At 52.0% G+C, this 18,993-nt stretch overlaps 1 protein-coding gene across 3 annotated transcripts in view; it reads right to left on the minus strand.

Moving 5' to 3' along the window:
• Positions 1-1,231: 1,231 nt before the first annotated feature.
• The window catches only part of SMAD3 (SMAD family member 3), a 74,814-nt gene continuing 57,052 nt past the window's right edge, over positions 1,232-18,993 (minus strand). For 2 of the 3 annotated variants that reach the window (XM_005483505.4, XM_074549128.1), the window contains exons 4-9: positions 18,812-18,886; positions 17,988-18,038; positions 12,651-12,863; positions 9,675-9,812; positions 7,329-7,473; positions 1,232-5,506 (exon numbers count right to left, since the gene is read on the minus strand). In XM_005483505.4, the coding sequence (XP_005483562.1) occupies positions 5,383-5,506; positions 7,329-7,473; positions 9,675-9,812; positions 12,651-12,863; positions 17,988-18,038; positions 18,812-18,886 (746 nt within the window). In that variant the 3' untranslated portion in view covers positions 1,232-5,382. The remainder of the gene's footprint in view (positions 5,507-7,328; positions 7,474-9,674; positions 9,813-12,650; positions 12,864-17,987; positions 18,039-18,811; positions 18,887-18,993) is intronic. The other variant, XM_005483504.4, reaches the window with a different exon arrangement.

Here is an 18,993-nt window from a genome sequence, read left to right on the forward strand (position 1 = left end):
TGGCCAGCCCAGCACAGAGCCTGCACCAGACCCTTCAGCACCACGTGGCTGGAAACCCGAGTGGAAAAAGTGTTCTCGTAAATCCTGTCAGGAAAAAAAAACAGCCCAAAAGCAGAGAATTCCAGTGAAAGCCTCGGGGGCCGTGAGTTCACAGCAGGATGGGATGGCGGTGCGCCCTGGAGCCTCCCCGGGGCTGCCCCGAGGCCACGGAGTGCCGGGATCTGTCCCTGTCCCCGGGATGGCGCCTGCCCTGCCCTGCCCGCCCTCAGCCATGGGCCTGGGAATTCAGCGGCACCGCAGCCTGGGGAAATGAGGAAAACCTTCCCAGCAGGAGCACAGGGCAGCCATGCACGGCTCCCAGGGAGGGAGGGTGCGATCTCTGCTCCTCGGGGCTTTCTCCAGGACTGACTGGCTGCACTCGTGTCTGCAGCTCCCACCCACAGACACGGCAGGAACTCGGGGTCTGCTCCTGACAGGGCACTGCAGGAGAGCAGCGACGGCTCCTCTGCAGCTCCCCAGCCCCCTACATGGAATTCCAGTGGCATTCCCGTGAAAACTCAACTGTGCTACTGGAGAACAGTAAATCCTTGGAGCACAGAACTCCACTGATACTCACCCCTGAGTCCCATTAGTTAAAAGAACTAAATGCAATTTTTTTTAATATATATTTGACTTTAAATTCTTGAACAAAACTGTCCCAGCTGTAAAAAGAAGGAGGGTCTTACCTGTCACTGAGCTCTTGTGTGCTTTACTGGGATTGCACCAACCTAAGGATGCTGCTGTGTCCCAATCACTGTCATGGCAACACCCCAAACTGTCCATTGGTGTCCTTAAATACATTCCTCCGACAGCCTCATGTGCTCACGAGCCTCAGTTTTCAAATCAAAGTTTATTAAAATGTCAAAAACAGACCTTACAGTTCCACATGGAAAGGGAGGGCGTACATGGGACAGGCCTGGAGTAACAAAGGCAGTAATGCTGCAGGGCAGGGCAGGATGGACAGACAGCCAGGGAGGACTCACAGCTCCCCTGGATCCATCGGGGCAGGGCTGGGTCACCCAGCACAGCCAGCACGGGGAACCCAGCTGGGCTGGGGGAGCACGGGAGGGACTGCCAGGGCTGGGGGGCACAGAGTGACCCAGGCAGGGCTGGGGGGCAGAGGGTGACCCAGGCAAGGCTGGGGGGCAGAGGGTGACCCAGGCAGCTCCAGAAGGGGCAGAGGATGGCCCAGGCAGCTCCAGAAGGGGCGGAGGATGACCCAGGCAGCTCTGGAGGGGCAGAGAGTGACCCAGGCAGCTCTGGAGAACCAGGTTTGGTTTTTAAAGCCCCATCAAGCCCCAAGGGCCCTTCTGAGACCCCGACTTGGTGCAGCAGCAGCACCGCAGCTACCGAGGGCTCGGGGAGTTTGTGCTCAGCTCTGGTCTCACGTCACAAACTCCTCATTTCCAGCAATCATCAGCAAAGAGCAGATGCAAGATGTAATACTCTGAGTCCTTAATTGCCCCTTCTGCTAAAAATTAAATACTGGATTCATCTGAATATTCGAGACAGACACATAAATACAAAAGCAGGCACATAGTAAAAAACATTGAATTTCTCAAGCACACCTCTCAGGCCACCACCAGAGAGGGCCTGGTTCTCACCCCAGCTTAGCAGAGCCATGGGACTCCATCCTGCTGCCCCTCAGGGACCCGCAGAGCTCTGGGTGCTGTGCATGCGGCTGAAGCCCTTCCTGGGCTGGGCTTTCCTGCTTTTCCAGTCGGGAAGCAGCTCAAGGCACAGGAGCCACCACTGAACATCCCTCACCTACAGAGGATCCTGCAGGGTTCAACCACACTGATGCAAGGGGGAGGAAGCTGTGAGTAACTCAGGGCTCCCTCAGCCTTTTCCTGACACCCAGGGGCAGCCAGAGCTCCAGGGAAATGCCTTACCATGGGATTTCTCCTTCTTTGTGCATCTGCACACTGATTGCTGGAGATTAAGTCAAATGGGCAGCACTGGATTACTCCTAAGACAAGCTTAACACAAAATACAACCTGCATTCAATACATTAACAATAAACAGACCACCAGAGCCTGGGAAAGCACAGGGTGTCCTGTGCTCTGCAGCCACACCAAGGGAAGAGCCAAAGGTCCTGCTGCTGACTCTGGAGGAACAAACCCGGGTGAAATCCTGGAGAAACGAGCCCAGCCTGCCATGAAATGAGAGCAAGTTCCAGCCTGGAGCTGCAAGCTGAGCCAGGGCAGGCTGCTCCCATCCCTCTGAGCTCCACACCAAAGCTGCTTCAATCAGTTCTAGGAGAAATCAAACAAAGCCTGGGCTGCCCCCAGCAGTGCCAGCCCAATCCCTGCTCCCTGGCCACAGAACAGGAATTCACCTCACCTGCAGCACCGTGGGCATCCAGGGCAGCGTGGGCATCCCTGGCTCAGCCCCAGCCCTGCCCAGGGCCCTGCTGGGCTCCCCAGGGGACTCCAGAACCCACAGAGCTCTCGTGAATCAGGGAGCAGCAAACAAAGGGGAGAGGAAATTAATGCTGGAGTGGAGATAATCTCCCCTTTATCTCACTGCACTGCTGGGCCAGCTCACATTTTCCACTGGAAGTCATTTCACTTAAGAGATGATGAGGGGAGATTAAGCAAAGTTTTTATGCATCATCTGAACCCTGGGTTTCAAAAGGCCTCAATTAATATTGGTCAGCAATTAATTATCCTTTAGCAAGGGGCTGTAGCTGTGGTTTCCAGTGGAAATCCAGGGTGGCTGAGGAGGTGACTCCGTGTGCAGATTTCATATTAAACTGGGATTTATTCCCACGTGTGCCCTCAGGATCAGGCTGGGCTCCTGCTCACACCATCACCTGTAATCCCTCTGGGATTTCAGAGGGCATTTTGTGGTTAATGCAGGAGGCACCCAAGTCCAATTTCCTCTGTCATTATGAGAAAAACAACAACAACATTTGTCACCAAAATAAGCAAATCAGACACTCATGGAGGAAACCCAGAGCCATTTTACAGAGCACATTTTTCCCCCTCTCATTTAAACAGCCAAAAGTCAAATATTTCTACAAAATTCAGGATAAACTTTTCTTTACAGCTATGTTAGAAACCTGTATCTGAACCAATCCATGGTGACAACAGACCTGCTTTGTAAAAGGCCCAAAAATCCCTATTTTATACAGATCTCTTCTTGCCCCAGTCTGTGCAGGCAGACCTGTAACTCACATCAGACACACTGTAGAATTTAACAAACATCCAAAAGCCTCCAGTGCTGCTCGTGCTGTGCTGCAGCCAACAGCTGCAGTCCAGATTCAGGCAGAGGAGATCCCAGAGTCCTGTGACAGGAGCACATCCACCATCAGAGTCCTCCTTGCATCTCAGATGTGTAACAAGGCAGTTCCTGTCTCTGGAAGGGAGCTCCCAAACATCCCTCCATCTGCTGGGACCTGCCCTGGTGGCACTGGGTCCCCTCACTCCAGCAGTGCCAGGCTGTGCCAAAGCAGGGGAGGCTGGCAGAGGTCTCTGAGAGGGAGCCTTGGCAAGGGAGGAGCGTGGAAATTCCTGCTGGTGTTTGATCCAGTCAGCTCCCCCCGTGGATCAGGGCACTCCCACAGAAGTTTGCAGGACTAAAGCTTCATCAAAATCATCCTCAAGTCCATCCCAGTCAGTCCTTCCCACAGCCAGCTTGTTTGTCTTTCATAGATAAAAAAACAAGAAAAAAAAAGATTTCCATAGGAAACTGATTATCACTTTCTCCCCTCCCCCTCTAATATTTTGGCACAAATGCATAAGATATTCACTGCAGATATAAAGAAACAGATAATTGGACAGCACTGACAAAGTTATGAGACTTATTTGGCAAATGTGAACCATAAAAACAAGTGCTAAGGGTTTTTTCCAGTTGTGGAAATTGTTTGCCACGACAGTTGCTGCAGGGATAAAAAATATTAAACAGTCTGGAGCATGTATGTTTAAAATGAACATTTTATAATACAAGTAAATACACACTGTCCCAATTCCTCCAGGCAAAAACACATCTTAGAGCACTTTCATCAGCTGGAACAGTTTCCCACAGCACAGAGGGCTGGTGGTGTCTGAGATGTCCTGGCTGCTGCACGTGACAGCTCGGGCTCCCCCTCCAGGGCTGCTCCACAGCCAGGCCTGGGCACTCCAGCCCTGCTCCCCCTGGGCAGGAGCCCCTCGGGCTCTGCACAGGCACAGACTGGGAAAGCAGAGCCCAGAGCTGCTGGGTGAATGCACACACACTGCACAGAATGGGCCTGATGCTCCAGGCACGGCTCCCCAGGGACAATCCTCCCTCTGGGAGCAGCTCCAGTCAGACATCGCTGCAGCAACACCACAGAGAGCCCCCGGTGGGCTTTGGCTCCAGTGAATCCAGGCTGATCCTTGAGGGCATCGTCCCTGGGCACCAGGCAAGGCTCTGCCTGCTTGCTGCAAGTCCAGGGGGGGAAATTCCTTCCTTTTCGGAACATTCCTGGGGAATTCCTTCTTCTGGGTGTTTGAAATGCCTCCTTCCCGCTGCTGCTGCAGTACCGGTGTGGACCAGGTGGGTGGGGAAGGAATTCAAGAGCAGGAGCCATCCCAGAGTCCCACAGGCTCCGGTGTTCCCATCCCAGAGTCCCACAGGCTCTGGTGTTCCCACCCTGGAGCCCTCAGGCTCTGGTGTTCCCATCCCAGAGTCCCACAGGCTCTGGTGTTCCCATCCCAGAGTCCCACAGGCTCTGGTGTTCCCATCCTGGAGCCCTCAGGCTCTGGTGTTCCCATCCTGGAGCCCTCAGGCTCTGGTGTTCCCATCCTGGAGCCCTCAGGCTCTGGTGTTCCCATCCCAGAGTCCCACAGGCTCTGGTGTTCCCACCCTGGAGCCCTCAGGCTCTGGTGTTCCCATCCTGGAGCCCTCAGGCTCTGGTGTTCGCATCCTGGAGCCCTCAGGCTCTGGTGTTCCCATCCTGGAGCCCTCAGGCTCTGGTGTTCCCATCCTGGAGCCCTCAGGCTCTGGTGTTCCTGGGATGCTGCAGAGCCTGGAGCAGTGTGAGGCAAGGGGAAGTTTCCTGGCAGCTGGGATGGCTCCTGTGCCACACACAGCCTGGGGGTAGGTGAGCAGTGCCTGCTCTCCACTGAAACAACATCCAGCTCTTCATCCTCACCAACTCCAGCTCCAAATTCCAACTGCAGCCCGACCAAAGTGCCGACAGTTTCAGTGGAAGTGGCTTAAATGGGTATTTAAAAACAACAACAAAACAAAGAAAACCCACTTCTGTTTGTTTTTGAAGCAGATTTTTTTCCTCATCGCTTGAGTAACTGGGGAGTTGTTTACTAAGCCTTTGCTAAGGGCGTTGCAGTCCTCGTTCCCCAGGGCCCCAGGGGTTCCTTAGGAGACGCTGGAGCAGCGGATGCTGGGGGAGCCCATCTGTGTCAGGACCTTGTCCAGCCACTGCAGGGGCCCGTTGAGGTGCAGCTCGATCCAGCAGGGAGTGCTGGTCACCGTCTGCCTCCTGCCAGGGAGAGCACACAACACCACCGTGACTGACTGACAGCAAACACAACAGGCTTCCCAGCCCCTGAGCTGCCTCCACAGCCCCTGGCCAAAGGAGTGGCTCTGCTCTGCCACAGCCTCTGCCCTGCTCATTTCTTTTAAAAACCCACCCTGTCCCTCCGGATTTGTTATGATCCCACAGGAGCAGCTGCTATTTGCTGCTCAGATTCCTGGGAACAGGCAGCTGATTCCCTGAAGGGAAAGAGGGTGTTGATCTAAGCAAAACCCATTTTTCCTTTGCAGACCTTTCCTAGTTAGACACCAAGGTCTGTGTTCACCAAGTATGTTCAGTTTCCCTATGCACAAGACAAGGATATTCACTTTTCACTGCACCCTTGGGTTGTAGTAGAATGTGGAAGTGCTGGGAGGAGCTCACCCCAAGCCCTGCAGACCCTTCCTGCACCCATGGGCCCTGCTGGGCCGGGGCTCAGCTGCTCTGACCTTCCCCTGCACAAATCCCTGTTCCCCTCCTGTCGCTCTCCCTGAGCCCAGACCCCACAGGTATGTCCAGAAGGCAAAGCACAGAGATGGGGAGGAAAAGAAGGAAAGGGAGACCAAGACATGGAGCCAGGGGCTCTACCTCCTCTGCTGAGGCATGGCTGAGGTCTTGTTCCAGGCAGGGACAGCTGCTGTGGAGGAGGGAGATTACAAAGCAGGACAAACAGCCTCGCCTTACAGCCCCACTTCCCACAGAAGCTGCCCTTGGAATCTGGTGATGGGAGGGAGAACCTGAAATCTGGGGGACCAGGGACAGCCAGAGGTGAAAAGGGGACTGACCCTGTGCTTGGGGGGCTGCCCTGAGCTCCCACCACCATCCCTGTCCCTGTCCCTGTCCACCACAGGCTTCTCCCCCTTCCCTGCACCAGATCCCTGGCACAGAGGAGCACTGAACACCCCCATCACTGCTCAAAGGTGAACCAGGGATCAGGGAATGGCCCTCTGGGTGCTCCACAGAACATGTCCATCTCTGCATCAGATGGAGAGCTCTGTGCCAGGGAGAGCAGGATGGGCAGAGCAGCCCTGCCCTGCAGGGATCCCTGCCTTTCCGTAAGTCACGCTCCTCTGCAGCTCATTAGGGCCTGGCTGGGAGCCAGCCCTGCGCTGCTCTGGCCCCAGCTCAGGGCGATTTCAAAACAAAATGGACTCCAAACATCTGGAGAAATGAAGAAAGTGGCAGAGCAACGTGCAGGGCCTGGGCCCCAGCTGCTCCTGAGGCCTCTCCCCCTCCTGCAGCAGAGCAGCCCCCGAATGGCAGCGACCCCACGGAGCTTTGAGTGGGGCCACAGCTTGAAAGGATGCAGAGTCCAGTGTTTCCACACCACCCTGGGCTTAAACCCTCACCAGCTTTCCATCTCAGAAAACAACACCCATTTGCCACTGAACTGCATTTCCCCTGCTTGTACCATCTATCCCTGATTGCTCTCCCCTTGATGTTGCACTGGCAGCTCTGCAGCGCTCTCCCAGCCGGGAGCAGAGGAGGAGCAGAGCCTGTGGTGATCCACAACCCATTCCCAATAGGCACAGCCCATCCCTGTTCCTGAGCAGGCTGTCCCCCCTGCAGACAGCAATGGGAGCTGAGCAGGGCTCTCTCTCCCAGCTGGGAGCTGAAGCTGGCAGGAGCAGGCTCGGGGTGATCCCTGAGCCATTCCCAATGGGCACAGCCCATCCCTGTTCCTGAGCAGGCTGTTCCTGAGCAGGCTGTCCCCCCTGCAGACAGCCCTGGCAGCTCTGCAGGGCTCTCCCAGCCGAGAGCAGAGCAGGAGCAGCCCAGGAGGCCCCACCTGTACTCGGCGCCCCAGCCCTTGACGAAGCTCATGCGGATGGTGCACATGCGCGTCAGCTGGTACACGGCCTCGAAGCCCTGGTTCACCGACTGCGCCAGCAGCGCCGCGAACTCCTGGTTGTTGAAGATCTTCAGGTTACAGCCTGGGGGAAAGGACACAGCAGGGACACGCCGTTGGCTCGGTGGCATTGAGAATTCTGGCTTTTCAGAGAATCCCAGGCTGCCTTGCCATGTCCTCAGAGCCCAGGGACAGGAATGGACGCTGCCACATTTTCACAGGGAGAATTCTGAATGCTGGAGCCCCCCAGCAGACTGGGACTGGAGAGACCAGGCCTGGGATCCTCCTGTGGAACCTCCTTCTCTCTCCTGGACACCATTTCCTTCCTATTGCATTTAAAGCCTGCCTGTGACTGAGCACTCACCAGCAGAGATCCCTGCAGGCCTGGAGGGGAGGAATGCACAGGCTGAACACAGGAGCTCCCTGTGCTGGATTGACACTGAGTCTGTCACAGAACAGGGGAGCTCTGCAGTGAAACCACTCTGACACTCCAGGAAGCAGCTCTGAGGGTTAAAGAGGTGCCAGGGCTGGTGCCAGGGCTGCTCCTGCTCAAATCCTCTCTCCAGTTTCACTATCATGTGCCAAACATGCTCCTTTCAAAACACAAGTTTTTCCCCTGATGTTTAGCCCCAGCTAAACAACTGAGAACAACTTATCCAAGTGTTCTTAGGGGAAAAAGGTGAAATATAATAACATCCTTCAGAGTTCAGATAAATAAATAAATGCCCCACTCTTTAAAAAGTGTTTCTATCTTTCTCCCAGATAACCATAAACAAGTTAAAACCCTGAAACCAGGCACTCAGCTAAGGCTCCTTGGGGATTACTCATGGGCCAAGGCTGAAAAACAACATTTGGAGTGGGATGAATTGTGTTTTGCTAAAAATCACTTTGTGAGCCTCCTCTCCTGGGCTGGACTCCTCTGGTGTGGAGCAAAGGGTGACCACAGCAGCTGCAGGAAGCACTGCCCACTTCTGGAAGCAGGGAAGAGCCCAGGGCTGCAGTCCCAGGGAGCCTGAAGGGAGGGTTGAAGGGGGGAAGTGCCAGGGCCAGGCTGAGCTCAGGGAAGGAGGAATAAACTCCAGGAGGATCCCAGTGCTGGATCCCAGCCCCTGGGAGCACTTGGGATCAGGTCTCCCCATGGCGGAGGGAGGCAATGACTCGATCCTGTCAACCAGGCAATGAAGAAACTGCTCCAAACCCAGCAAAGATTTGAAGAGCAGGCGGCCAAAGCCTGTGGCAAAAGTGGGGAGAGCTGGATCCAAAAACTGAGCCTGAGCTGGGTCTGAGCGGAAATGTGGGCTTTTCATGTCTGCAGATGTTGACTCCAGCCAGGGTGGACTCCTGTGATGTGGTGGGGAATTAAGTCATAATTTGCAGCACTGGCAGCTGCATCTGAGAAAGGAAACCCATTAGGATGGGCCAGAGCTTGGAGCGTATGGATCTCCTCTCAAAAGAAAAGAATTCAAATATTTCTAAACAAAGAAGTTCAGTTTTTAAATATATACAGGCTTTTAACTGTAAAAAAGTCAGCTTGTGTAAGCTTAGCTAAATAACTAAATTCCATTTCAAACAGCATCTCCTCTCTTACTAGCTTTTTTGCATTTATCTAACAAAAAAGCCTTTTCTTCCCAAGTAGATGAAATAAATTATCTTGTAATGTTTCAGCAAAAACTCCAGACTGTAACCAGAACAACAAGGTGTCTGCAAATGTGATTTCTTTAGAACAAACCAATTCACACAGAGGAAAGGATTTTACTAGAGACCAGAAAACTAGGAACAATTTAAATCTATATGGGTGAATCTAAAATCAAGAGAAATTTCTTACCATTACTCAGAGGCACAAACAAAATTATCAACGTGTCTGTGAGATAATTACAATACAACAATGGGCTGATAAAACACTGAAGGAACAAGGGGCAGATTCAGCTCTAAGTTGTGCTAAGAGTCTGTTCTGTTAGATGAACGCAGTGTAACTACTGGAGGCTCCACAGCAGCTTCCTTCAGCAGTACCTCCATCCCTTAAGCTATAAAAATGCCCTGCTGGAATTGTCCAGCGGCTTCTAAAAGAGTAAAATAGATTTTCCAGAGAATTTGTGAGCTCCCCTTCCCTGGAAGTGCCCAAGGCCAGGCTGGATGGGGCTTGGAGCAGCATGAGGTAGTGCCAGGTGTGGGAGGGGACATTCCAACCCAACCTAACCCAACCCATCCCACCGCACTCACGGTATGATTTTAGAGCGGGCCGGAGTGCCCGGAGCAGGGCAGTGCCGGGGCCGTGTGTGCCCTTACCTGGCGGGATCTTGCACACCGTGGCCGGGTGCCAGCCGTAGCGCTGGTTGCAGTTCGGCGACTGCACGAAGATGGCGCTGTCGCTGAGGCACTCGGCGAACACCTCCCCGCCGATGTAGTACAGCCTCACGCCGCGGCCTGCCACACAGCGAGGGTCAGCGGGAAACACCGGGGAAAACACCGGGAAAAACTGAGCCCGGGGATGGGATAGCTCCCTCAGGGGGGGTGGGATAGCTCCCTCAGGGGGGAAAACACCGGGAAAAACTGAGCCCGGGACTGGGATGGCTCCCTCACGGGGAAAAACACCGGGAAAAACTGAGCCCGGGGATGGGATAGCTCCCTCAGGGGGGAAAACTGACCCCGGGACTGGGATGGCTCCCTCAGGGGAGATGAACTGACCCCGCGGATGGGATAGCTCCCTCAGGAGGGAAAACACAGGGAAAAGCTGACCCCGGGCTGGGATAGCTCCCTCAGGGGGGAAAACTGACCCCGGGGTTGGGACAGCTCCCTCAGGGGGGAAAACACCGGGAAAAATTGACTCCGGGGCTGGGATAGCTCCCTCAGAAGGAAAAACTGACCCCGCGGATGGGATAGCTCCCTCAGGGGGGAAAACACCGGGAAAAATTGACCCCGGGGCTGGGATAGCTCCCTCAGAAGGAAAAACTGACCCCGGGGTTGGGATGGCTCCCTCAGGGGAAATGAACTGCCCCAGGGGCTGGGACGATTCCCTCAGGGGGGAAAACAGAAAAACTGACGCCAAGGATGGCATGGCTCCCTCAGGGGGGAAAAATGCGCCAGGGGCTGGGACAGCTCCCTCAGGGGGAAAAACATGGGGGAAAACTGCCCCAGAAGTTGGGACTGCTCCCTCATGGGGGAAAAAACTGACCCTGGGGTTGGGACAGCTCCCTCAGGAGGAAAAATACCCAGAAAAATTGACCCCGAGGCTGGGATGGCTCCCTCATGGGGAAAAGCTGACTCGGGGCTGGGACAGCTCCCTGATCCAGCTCTAAACCAGCAGCTCAGCCACCACTGATGGAAACTCTGTCCCACTGGACATTCCAACAAACTGCTCCATGGGCAGGTGAGCTGAGGGAGGCAGGAGCAGCAGCTCCAGTTGGAATTGTACCTCCAGCCCCAGCCAGGTCCCTCCAACCCATGCACACTGATAGTTTCCATATAAGTGTTTTATCAGTTAACACATGAAAGTCATCATTTCTATCAGTTAACACATGAAAATCATAATTTCTTCTGAAAGTCATCCCAGCTGGACACAACTGTTTGGAGATTTACTCAATGATTCAGAATGGAATTCCAAGGCACTTCCAAATTCTGGCCTTTTGCTGGAGATGACTTTGTGTACCAGGACACACACATTGCCCATAGGTGTTTCCACAAATCATTAAAATCTCAGTTAATAAAGGAACCAAGTTGAAGAATACATTTTGTTGCTCAAATAAACATTTGATGTGGTCTCAGATTCCTGTTTGAATGTGCTGCTTTCATCCTTCCACCGAGGAGAAGGACTCTGCTGCATTTAAAATCTGATTTCTGAATCTTGGTGGGTTCTGGGGATTGGAATATAATAATCTTCAAAACAAGTGAAAAAAGATCCTCCTGTGCAAAAGGGAGGATTCTCTGATTGCTTGGGAAAGGGGAGCAAAATTAGGACAAAAATTGGGTTCATTTTTGATAGGAGTCAGCAGAAAACAGTAAAGAACAAGCAATTGACTTTTAGCAAAATTGCAGAAATTTGGGATGTTCCACTTAGCACAAGTTTCACTGAGAACAAATTGGCTGGGACCTTGGAGGAAAAGTGGAAATTGAGATGACAATCAAGGAGCTCAGTTTCCATTTATAAAAGGTCACTCAGAAAATAAAACCGTGCAGGAGGGGAAAAGAACACAGACAATTATCCCTGACATCCCTCCAGATACACAGTGTGTGAAATGGTTTAAATTCTATGACATGCAGCAATTTTAGCGTTCCTTGGTGCATTTTTATATTACAATTATGTGAAAAATCACAATTAGTGTTGTTGTATGGAGGATCAGCCTGATATTCGCACCCTAAACTGGGCTCTAAACCGGCTAACAGAGGGTTTTGTAGGGGGGTATTTGAGGAGGGGTATTTGAGGAAGGGTTTCTGTGGAGGGGTATTTGAGGAGGGGTTTTTGAGGAGGGGTTTTGAGGAGGAGCTTTTGTAGAGGGGTTTTTGAGGAGGGGTTTTTGAGGAGGGGATTCTGTGGAGGGGTTTTTGAGGAAGGGTTTTTGAGGAGGAGTTTTTGACGAGGGGTTTCTATGGACGGGTTTTTGAGAAGGGGTTTCTATGGCGGGGTATTTAAGGAGGGGTTTTTGACGAGGGGTTTCATGGAGGGGTTTGGGGTTTCTATGGAGGGCTATTTGAGGAGGGGTTTCTATGGAGGAGTTTCTACGGAGGGGTTTTTGAGGAGGAGTTTTTGTAGAGGCATTTTTGAGGAGGGGATTCTGTGGAGGGGTTTTTGAGGAGGGGGTTCTGTGGAGGAGTTTTTGAGGAGGGGTTTTTGAGGAGGGAATTCTGAGAAAGGGTTTTTGAGGAGGGGATTCTGTGGAAGGGTTTTTGAGGAGGGGTTTTTGAAGAGAGGATTCTCTGGAGGGGTTTTTGAGGAGGGGGTTCTGAGGAGGGGATTCTGTGGAGGAGTTTTTGAGGAGGGGTTTTTGAGGAGGGGTATTTGAGGAGAGGATTCTGTGGAGGGGTTTTTGAGGAGGGGATTCTGTGGAGGGGTATTTGAGGAGGGGTATTTGAGGAGGGGTTTCTGAGGAGGGGTATTTGAGGAGGGGGTTCTGAGGAGGGGTATTTGAGGAGGGGTATTTGAGAAGGGGTATTTGAGAAGGGGTATTTGAGGAGGGGTATTTGAGGAGGGGTTTCTGAGGAGGGGTATTTGAGAAGGGGTATTTGAGGAGGGGTTTCTGAGGAGGGGTTTCTGGGGCAGCGCGTTACCGATGTGGCGCCGGGTGAGCTCCACGGCCGCGTTGCGGTTGACGTTGGACAGCAGCCCCAGGCAGAAGCGCTCCGAGTTGGAGGGGTCGGTGAAGCCGTCCACGGTCATGGAGGGCTGCGAGGCGTGGAAGGTCTCCCCCACCCTCTGGTTGAGCTCGTAGTAGGAGATGGAGCACCAGAAGGCCGGCTCGCAGTAGGTGACGGGCTGCAGGTCTGCACCAAACAAACGCCAGATCAGCCACAGCAAGGGAAAGGGGGATGGAAAAAATACAACCCAGCTGGTTTGGAATATTGTTCTGCTTCATTCCTCAGGCTCGCTTCAACAGGGTTTCTTTTTAATGGACCACAGCAAGGAGGTGACATCAGCCCTGGAGCTTCTGGCACGTGGAGCAATCACAGATAGTCAAAGGCATTACTCACTCAGCAAGTGGGGTGTCACTGAGCAGCCTCACACTTGGGGGAAATTAAATAAATAAACTCAGCTTTACTATGAAATGTGGGATCTCTTTTAGGCAGCCAGTTCCTTAAGGAAACAAAGAAAAGGAAAGAGCAGAAAATCTTGGCAAGCATAAAGCACAGACCTGCTGTCCATAGCACAGGTGTGCTGCACCCTAAATCTGTGCACTTGCAACCAGTAAATCCAACTTTCCTTCTCACTGACCCTGCTGTGACCTCTCTGGCACTGGTGAAACCAGTAGAGGCTGAAATATGTCCCAAACTGCCTTTAACAGTGGAATCAAAGTGATTTAAAAATCTTCTCCCAGTGCACTGGATCTCAAAGCACCACAGGAAAATCCATTTTCCCAGCAGGTGGAGGCTCAGCTCTCCCCCCAGGGTCCTGGTTTGCCTCATGGACCGAAGCCAAGGGGCTGAAGCTGAGGAGCAGAGGGAGCTGGGGCAGCCTCAGGAAGGCAGGTGGGCACTCAGACAGCACTGAGTGATTTCACTGCTCTGCTGAAGCCCAGGAGACTCCAGCAGAGCAAGGTTCAAGGAGAATTTCCTGGAAATGCAGCCCAGGGAGGTGCCAGCCCTGCTGAGAGCCAAGCGGAGCAGGGACTGCAAAGCAGGCCCAGCCAATTCCTGAGTGCTGCTCCCCACATCCAGGGCAGGAGAATTCCCTGCAGCCCTCCCCCAGTTCATCACTTCATCCCCATTCAAATGGTGCTTAAAGACAGAACGCAAGAGCTCCCATCTGGCTAAGGAGTTAACATCACACAGCAAAACCCAGGTTTTTCCCATCTGCTGCTCCTGCAGGGCTTAGGAGAATGTGGGGCTTAAGAGATCAATTCCAAAAAAATCCAAGACAGGTTTTCACCACCCCAGCCTCCTCTCCCACTGACCAGGGTCTCTGCAGAGGTCTGGGAGCCTTTTCTCACCTGTACCTGTTACTCCATAACCTTCAGGCACAGGCTGGAGCAGCCAAAAGGCACCTTGGCTTCCTCTCCACTGCTGGAAGAGTTCCCAAAGTAGCCATTAATCAGGAAAATCACTTTGCTTTCTGCTTTGTTACACGCTTTGCTGACAGCAACTAAGGAACTGAACAGAAGTACATCTGGGGAACTCTGTAATTCTTAGCAGGCTTCGAAATCCATGAAATTTGGAGCTTGTACTCATCCCCAGCTTCTTTTACCTGCCACTTCCTCACATTTGAATTTTACAGCTCAAAGCGAGCCCCTCTTTGATAGAAACAGATTATTTCACACATCCAGGAGGAACACAAGTTTACTGTCCCTGCCTGTTTCTCCTGCATGGCCCATTTGGTGTTCCCACTGGAAACTGCCACAGCAGGAAGTTTTCCAGCAGCAGCTGTGGCCACCTCAGGGCTGCTGTGGGCTCTGTGGCCCCAGCAGAGTTTGGAGAGAGGCCCAGCAAACAGCAGCTCTGCCCAGAGCCTCCCAAGGTGAGAGCACCCACCAAAGAAAACACATCAGTTCCACATGACTGGGCTCTTACTCCACAGCAAGTGCTTTTCTAATCAAAAGGCTGCTCAGCTCCAGAAAAATCAACTTGTGTTGATCCTTAAGTAATACCCTCAGGTTGGTGCTATTCAAGTTATAAAAACACTGAAACCTCTCCATGGTTTTGTGGTCCTTTCCTTCAGAAACCACCTCCACCTCGTTGGGGCCCAAGGGAACTGTGGATTCCTCACTGAAGGATGTACAGAAATTTTATTTCTGGCTTATCTGCAGCCTGAGGAAAGACATAAACCAACAAATCCCGGTTTGAGGAAAAGCTTGTCTCTAAAAACTGCAACCAAGTTTTTAATGATGCTGCTTTCTCCTCTGATTTGTAGTTTTAAACCTCAGCTTAAGCTGCTGTGGGATGGGCATGTTCTCTCTTGTGTTAGAGCTGTCCTAAATATTCATTTTCAATTTATGGCTTCAGTGTTTGGGGAAAAGGAAGAGAATGCAGCTCTGCTAAAGCCAAAGAGCCCTGTGGGGGTACACAATCAATAAAGGAGGATACATGAAACCCAGGCAATTCCTGCCTGAATCGACTCTGCACAATTTCAGCCTTGACTCCGAAACAGTTTTGCTGTCAGAAGTGTCCTCTGGGCCCTGGGCTGGTCCCAGCCCTGCATCCTCCCTGCCAGATCAAAGTCCTGGGGAGACTCTGCTGCGTGCTCTGCTGCCCTGTGACACAGGGAGGGTGTCACCCTGGCTCAGCTCAGGGATGTTTGAGCTGTGCCAACCCCAGCCCCCTCCCTGGCAACGAGGAGATTCCCTTCCCCCTGCAGCAGGGAGGGCTGGCTGTGCCCTGGGACAGGGACACGGGGACAGGGATGTGACAAGGGCCATGTGCTCCCTGCTCTGGCAGCTCCTGTCAGGCCCTCAATGGGGCAATCCCTGACAATGGATTTCCTGTGCTCCAGGGATGGCCCCCTCGGAACAACAATGGCTGTGTGACCACAGGGCTGCTCCTCAGCCAGCCCCAATCCCTGACTTCATTCCCAGTGCCCACAGAATGCTGGCAGCTCTCCTTTCATTTTGTTTTTAGTATTTCTCTCAGTTTGTGTTTCAGCAAACGGGAAGAGATCCTCGGATCTTGCGACTTCCACTTAAAGCTTTTGTTTGACAACTGAAAACTTGACAACTGTAATTTGGAACCAAAACTCCAACACTTCCAACTCCAACACAAACTGAAAGGAGAATTTTTTTTAAAATCCCAATATGTTACCTTGCAACACTTTTGTGCCTGGAATGGAAAGATGAAATTCCCTGAGCTCCCTCCATCCCAGTTTCAGCCTGCCATGGAAAACCTGCCGTGGCCCTGGAGGTAACCCTGCCCCTGGTGTCACACTTGGTTTGCCTTGTGCTGCTTTATTGCCTCTGCTACTCCCTGGAATATGGCCATGGGATTTGGGTCCAAAGTTCAGTTCACACAAAGTGAACTGTCTTAAAAGCTTCAGGTAGCTCTGCTCAAACAAACAAAGCAATCCTGGGACATTGTTTTCTTCATGGCAAAGCCCCCGTTCTGCTCCAGAGCTGAGAAACCTCCTCCATGCACACACTGCTGGGGTTTGGATTTCTGTTCCATTTCCTCCACAGACACACAGAAAGCCTCTTTGGACTCCTGCAGAGCAAAGTCCAGCCCCAGCCAGTGGAGTTTGCTTCTCCAGGAATGACAGGAGTGCTGCACAGCTCACCAGCAGCTCCTTCCTGGGCTGGGACATCAGGCTGAAGGTCTGACTTCCCTGAGAGCAGCTCCTTGCTGCAGATAAACCATTTACAACACTCATGTGATGGCAATTTTGCCCTTGGACACTTTTAAGTGTGGATCAGCTGCTCTTTCATTTATTATTTCGTAGCTTCCTCAAAGGCAAAAATTTACAATAAAATTAAAAGCAACAAGAAGTTCTTCATTTGTGGAAGCTCCTGCCCTGCCTGAGAGCAATAAATATGGTTTGCAAGAATTCAAAGGCATTTTTTAATGCTGGTAAATTAAACTGCTCCTCTGCTGTCTGCTCCTCAGACTACAAAGAGACTCCTCATGCTTTACCAGCTTCACCTGCTCCTTTTTTTGTCCCCAGACAGCACCTGAGACATCTGATGTGTTACCAAGCAGTGTCCCTGGCAGGAAGGACATGAGGGCTCTCTTTCCTAGGAACTCCTCTCTGCCTTATGGAAGGCAGATACCACTTGCCAGCTTGAGTTTGTTACATGGAATTGGCTTTTTAAGTTAAAAAAAAAAAGGGAAGAATTGCAGGAAAAATTGCAAGAAAATCTCATCAGTTCTCCCTGGGAAAAATTAAATAAAAATGTCTCAGTCATGCATTTTCTTCTTGGGCTGTAGCAGTTAAAGAAATAAAAGTTTTGCGTCACCATGGCAATATTAAAAAAGGAGGGGGGGGGAAGAAATCCTCTGTTCAACAGCCCCAAGATATCCAAAAGTCAGCCAATGACTGACAAATGTTGGAGCAGTGTCAAAGTCCTGCGTGCCAGGATTAAAAGCATATGTAAACTTTATGGCCATGGCTATTCCAGAGGAGCCTCCAGTGGGCTCTGTCTGCTGCCTTAATGAACAGCTGGGGAGCTGATCCTGCAGCCAGGCAGAGCTGGGAGGGATTTTTATGGCACAGCAAATCCAAACAGGCCAGGAGCTCAGAGTGATGGAGATCAGAATGAAAAGACAGGCTGGAACTTTGGAGATCACAGAGGTGCAGAGAGAGCCACAAAAGCTCTCCCTTCTCCTCAGGGCTGCCCTGCTCTGTCCCAGTGCCAGCCATGGCCTGGCAGAGCCCTTGGGGCTGAATGTGCTCCCTGTGCCCAGGATGGAGCTGGGGGGGAAACAACTCCAGGCTGCAGAGTGATTTGGGTTTGGGTGAGGAAAAGCAGATCTGTGCTTTGTGCATCTCCCCCACCAGCACCACCTCAGGAATGCTGGCCATGACCTCTCCATTCCCTGGCATTCCTGCACATTCCCTGCTTATTTGGGCTCTCCAGCCCCACACCAACCAACCTCCTCCACTCCTCTGTGCTCAGACCATGCTCAGTCTCACAGAATCACACAATTCCAGGACAGGTTGGGTTGGAAGGGACCTTAAACCCCATCCAGTTCCACCTCTGCCTTGGCCAGGGACCCCCTCCCCTGTGCCAGGGTGCTCCAGCCTGGCCCTGGGCACTGCCAGGGATCCAGGGGCAGCCCCAGCTGCTCTGGGAATTCCATCCCAGCCCTCCCCACCCTCCCAGGGAACAATTCCCTGCTCACATCCAACCCAAAGCTGCCCTATGGCACGTTCAAACCATTGGAATACTGCAAGAAGTGCACAACTTCCACAGCATCATCGAAATGTCACCCTCCTGGCTGTAATTACAGCTGCCAGGATCGTGTGCTTACCCAGGTTGTTGTGTGCTGGAGACATGGGGTTTGGTGATAGGTTTGGAGAACCTGAAAATCAAGAAGGGGAAATTATTGCTATGGAATCTGCACCAGGAAAAACATTCACAGGATCTGCAGGGCTGCCCAGGCTTGTTGGAGGGACAGCCCAGTGCTCACTGCAGCCTCATTTCTGACACTGCAGCTTCCCTCACATTCACTACTCCTTACAGGAGCTCTCAAATATCAGCTTGCTGCCCCTTCACAGGGACTTCACTGGAGTTTAACCCATTGATTTCCCAAACTGAGCAGCACTTGGCTGTTTTGCTTTCAGGTATCGTCCTGACAAACCCGGGTAGCTGGGCATTAAAGAGCTTGGGTGTACACTGCCAGACAAAATAAAATTAAAACCAAAACATTTATATCCCAAATCCTGCTGGCATGGGACAATGGAGTATTGGATCAGGTTACACAGACCTGACCAAAAAGCTGTCACAGAATTTTATCCTCCATCATGTAAATTTGCCACCAATTCTGGGCCTATAATTTCAGTATCTGCACTTGGATGTGCCACGGATGCAGACAGGGGGTGCAGCCCATTTTTACATTTCCTTTCACATTGTTCTGAGCTGTTTCTTTATTTTTTTTTTCCTATAATCAGGGAAGTCCATGACATCTGAACATTAATATGGGCTATCTGAACATAATATATGGATTATCTGAACATTAATTGGGTACCCTCATTCCAAACCTGGCTACTTCTTTTTGTGGCAATGAGAGAAAACCTGGACATTGAACTTCCTTTGGGACACAGCCACTAAATTAAAACCCCAAAGGTGACTCACCTGCATCCATGCTGGGGTTCATCTGGTGGTCACTGGTTTCTCCATCCTCACTCAGGTAGCCTGGAGGAGGGGTCTCTGGAGGCACAAAACCATCACACTGTCAGTGCAACTGAAAACTCTGCATTTTAGGCACCAAAACCATTCATTTTGTCATTCACAAGGAGCTCAAATTCTTTTTTATT

The sequence above is a fragment of the Zonotrichia albicollis genome, chromosome 11, assembly GCF_047830755.1.
Source record: "Zonotrichia albicollis isolate bZonAlb1 chromosome 11, bZonAlb1.hap1, whole genome shotgun sequence".
Taxonomy (NCBI): Eukaryota; Metazoa; Chordata; class Aves; order Passeriformes; family Passerellidae; genus Zonotrichia; species Zonotrichia albicollis.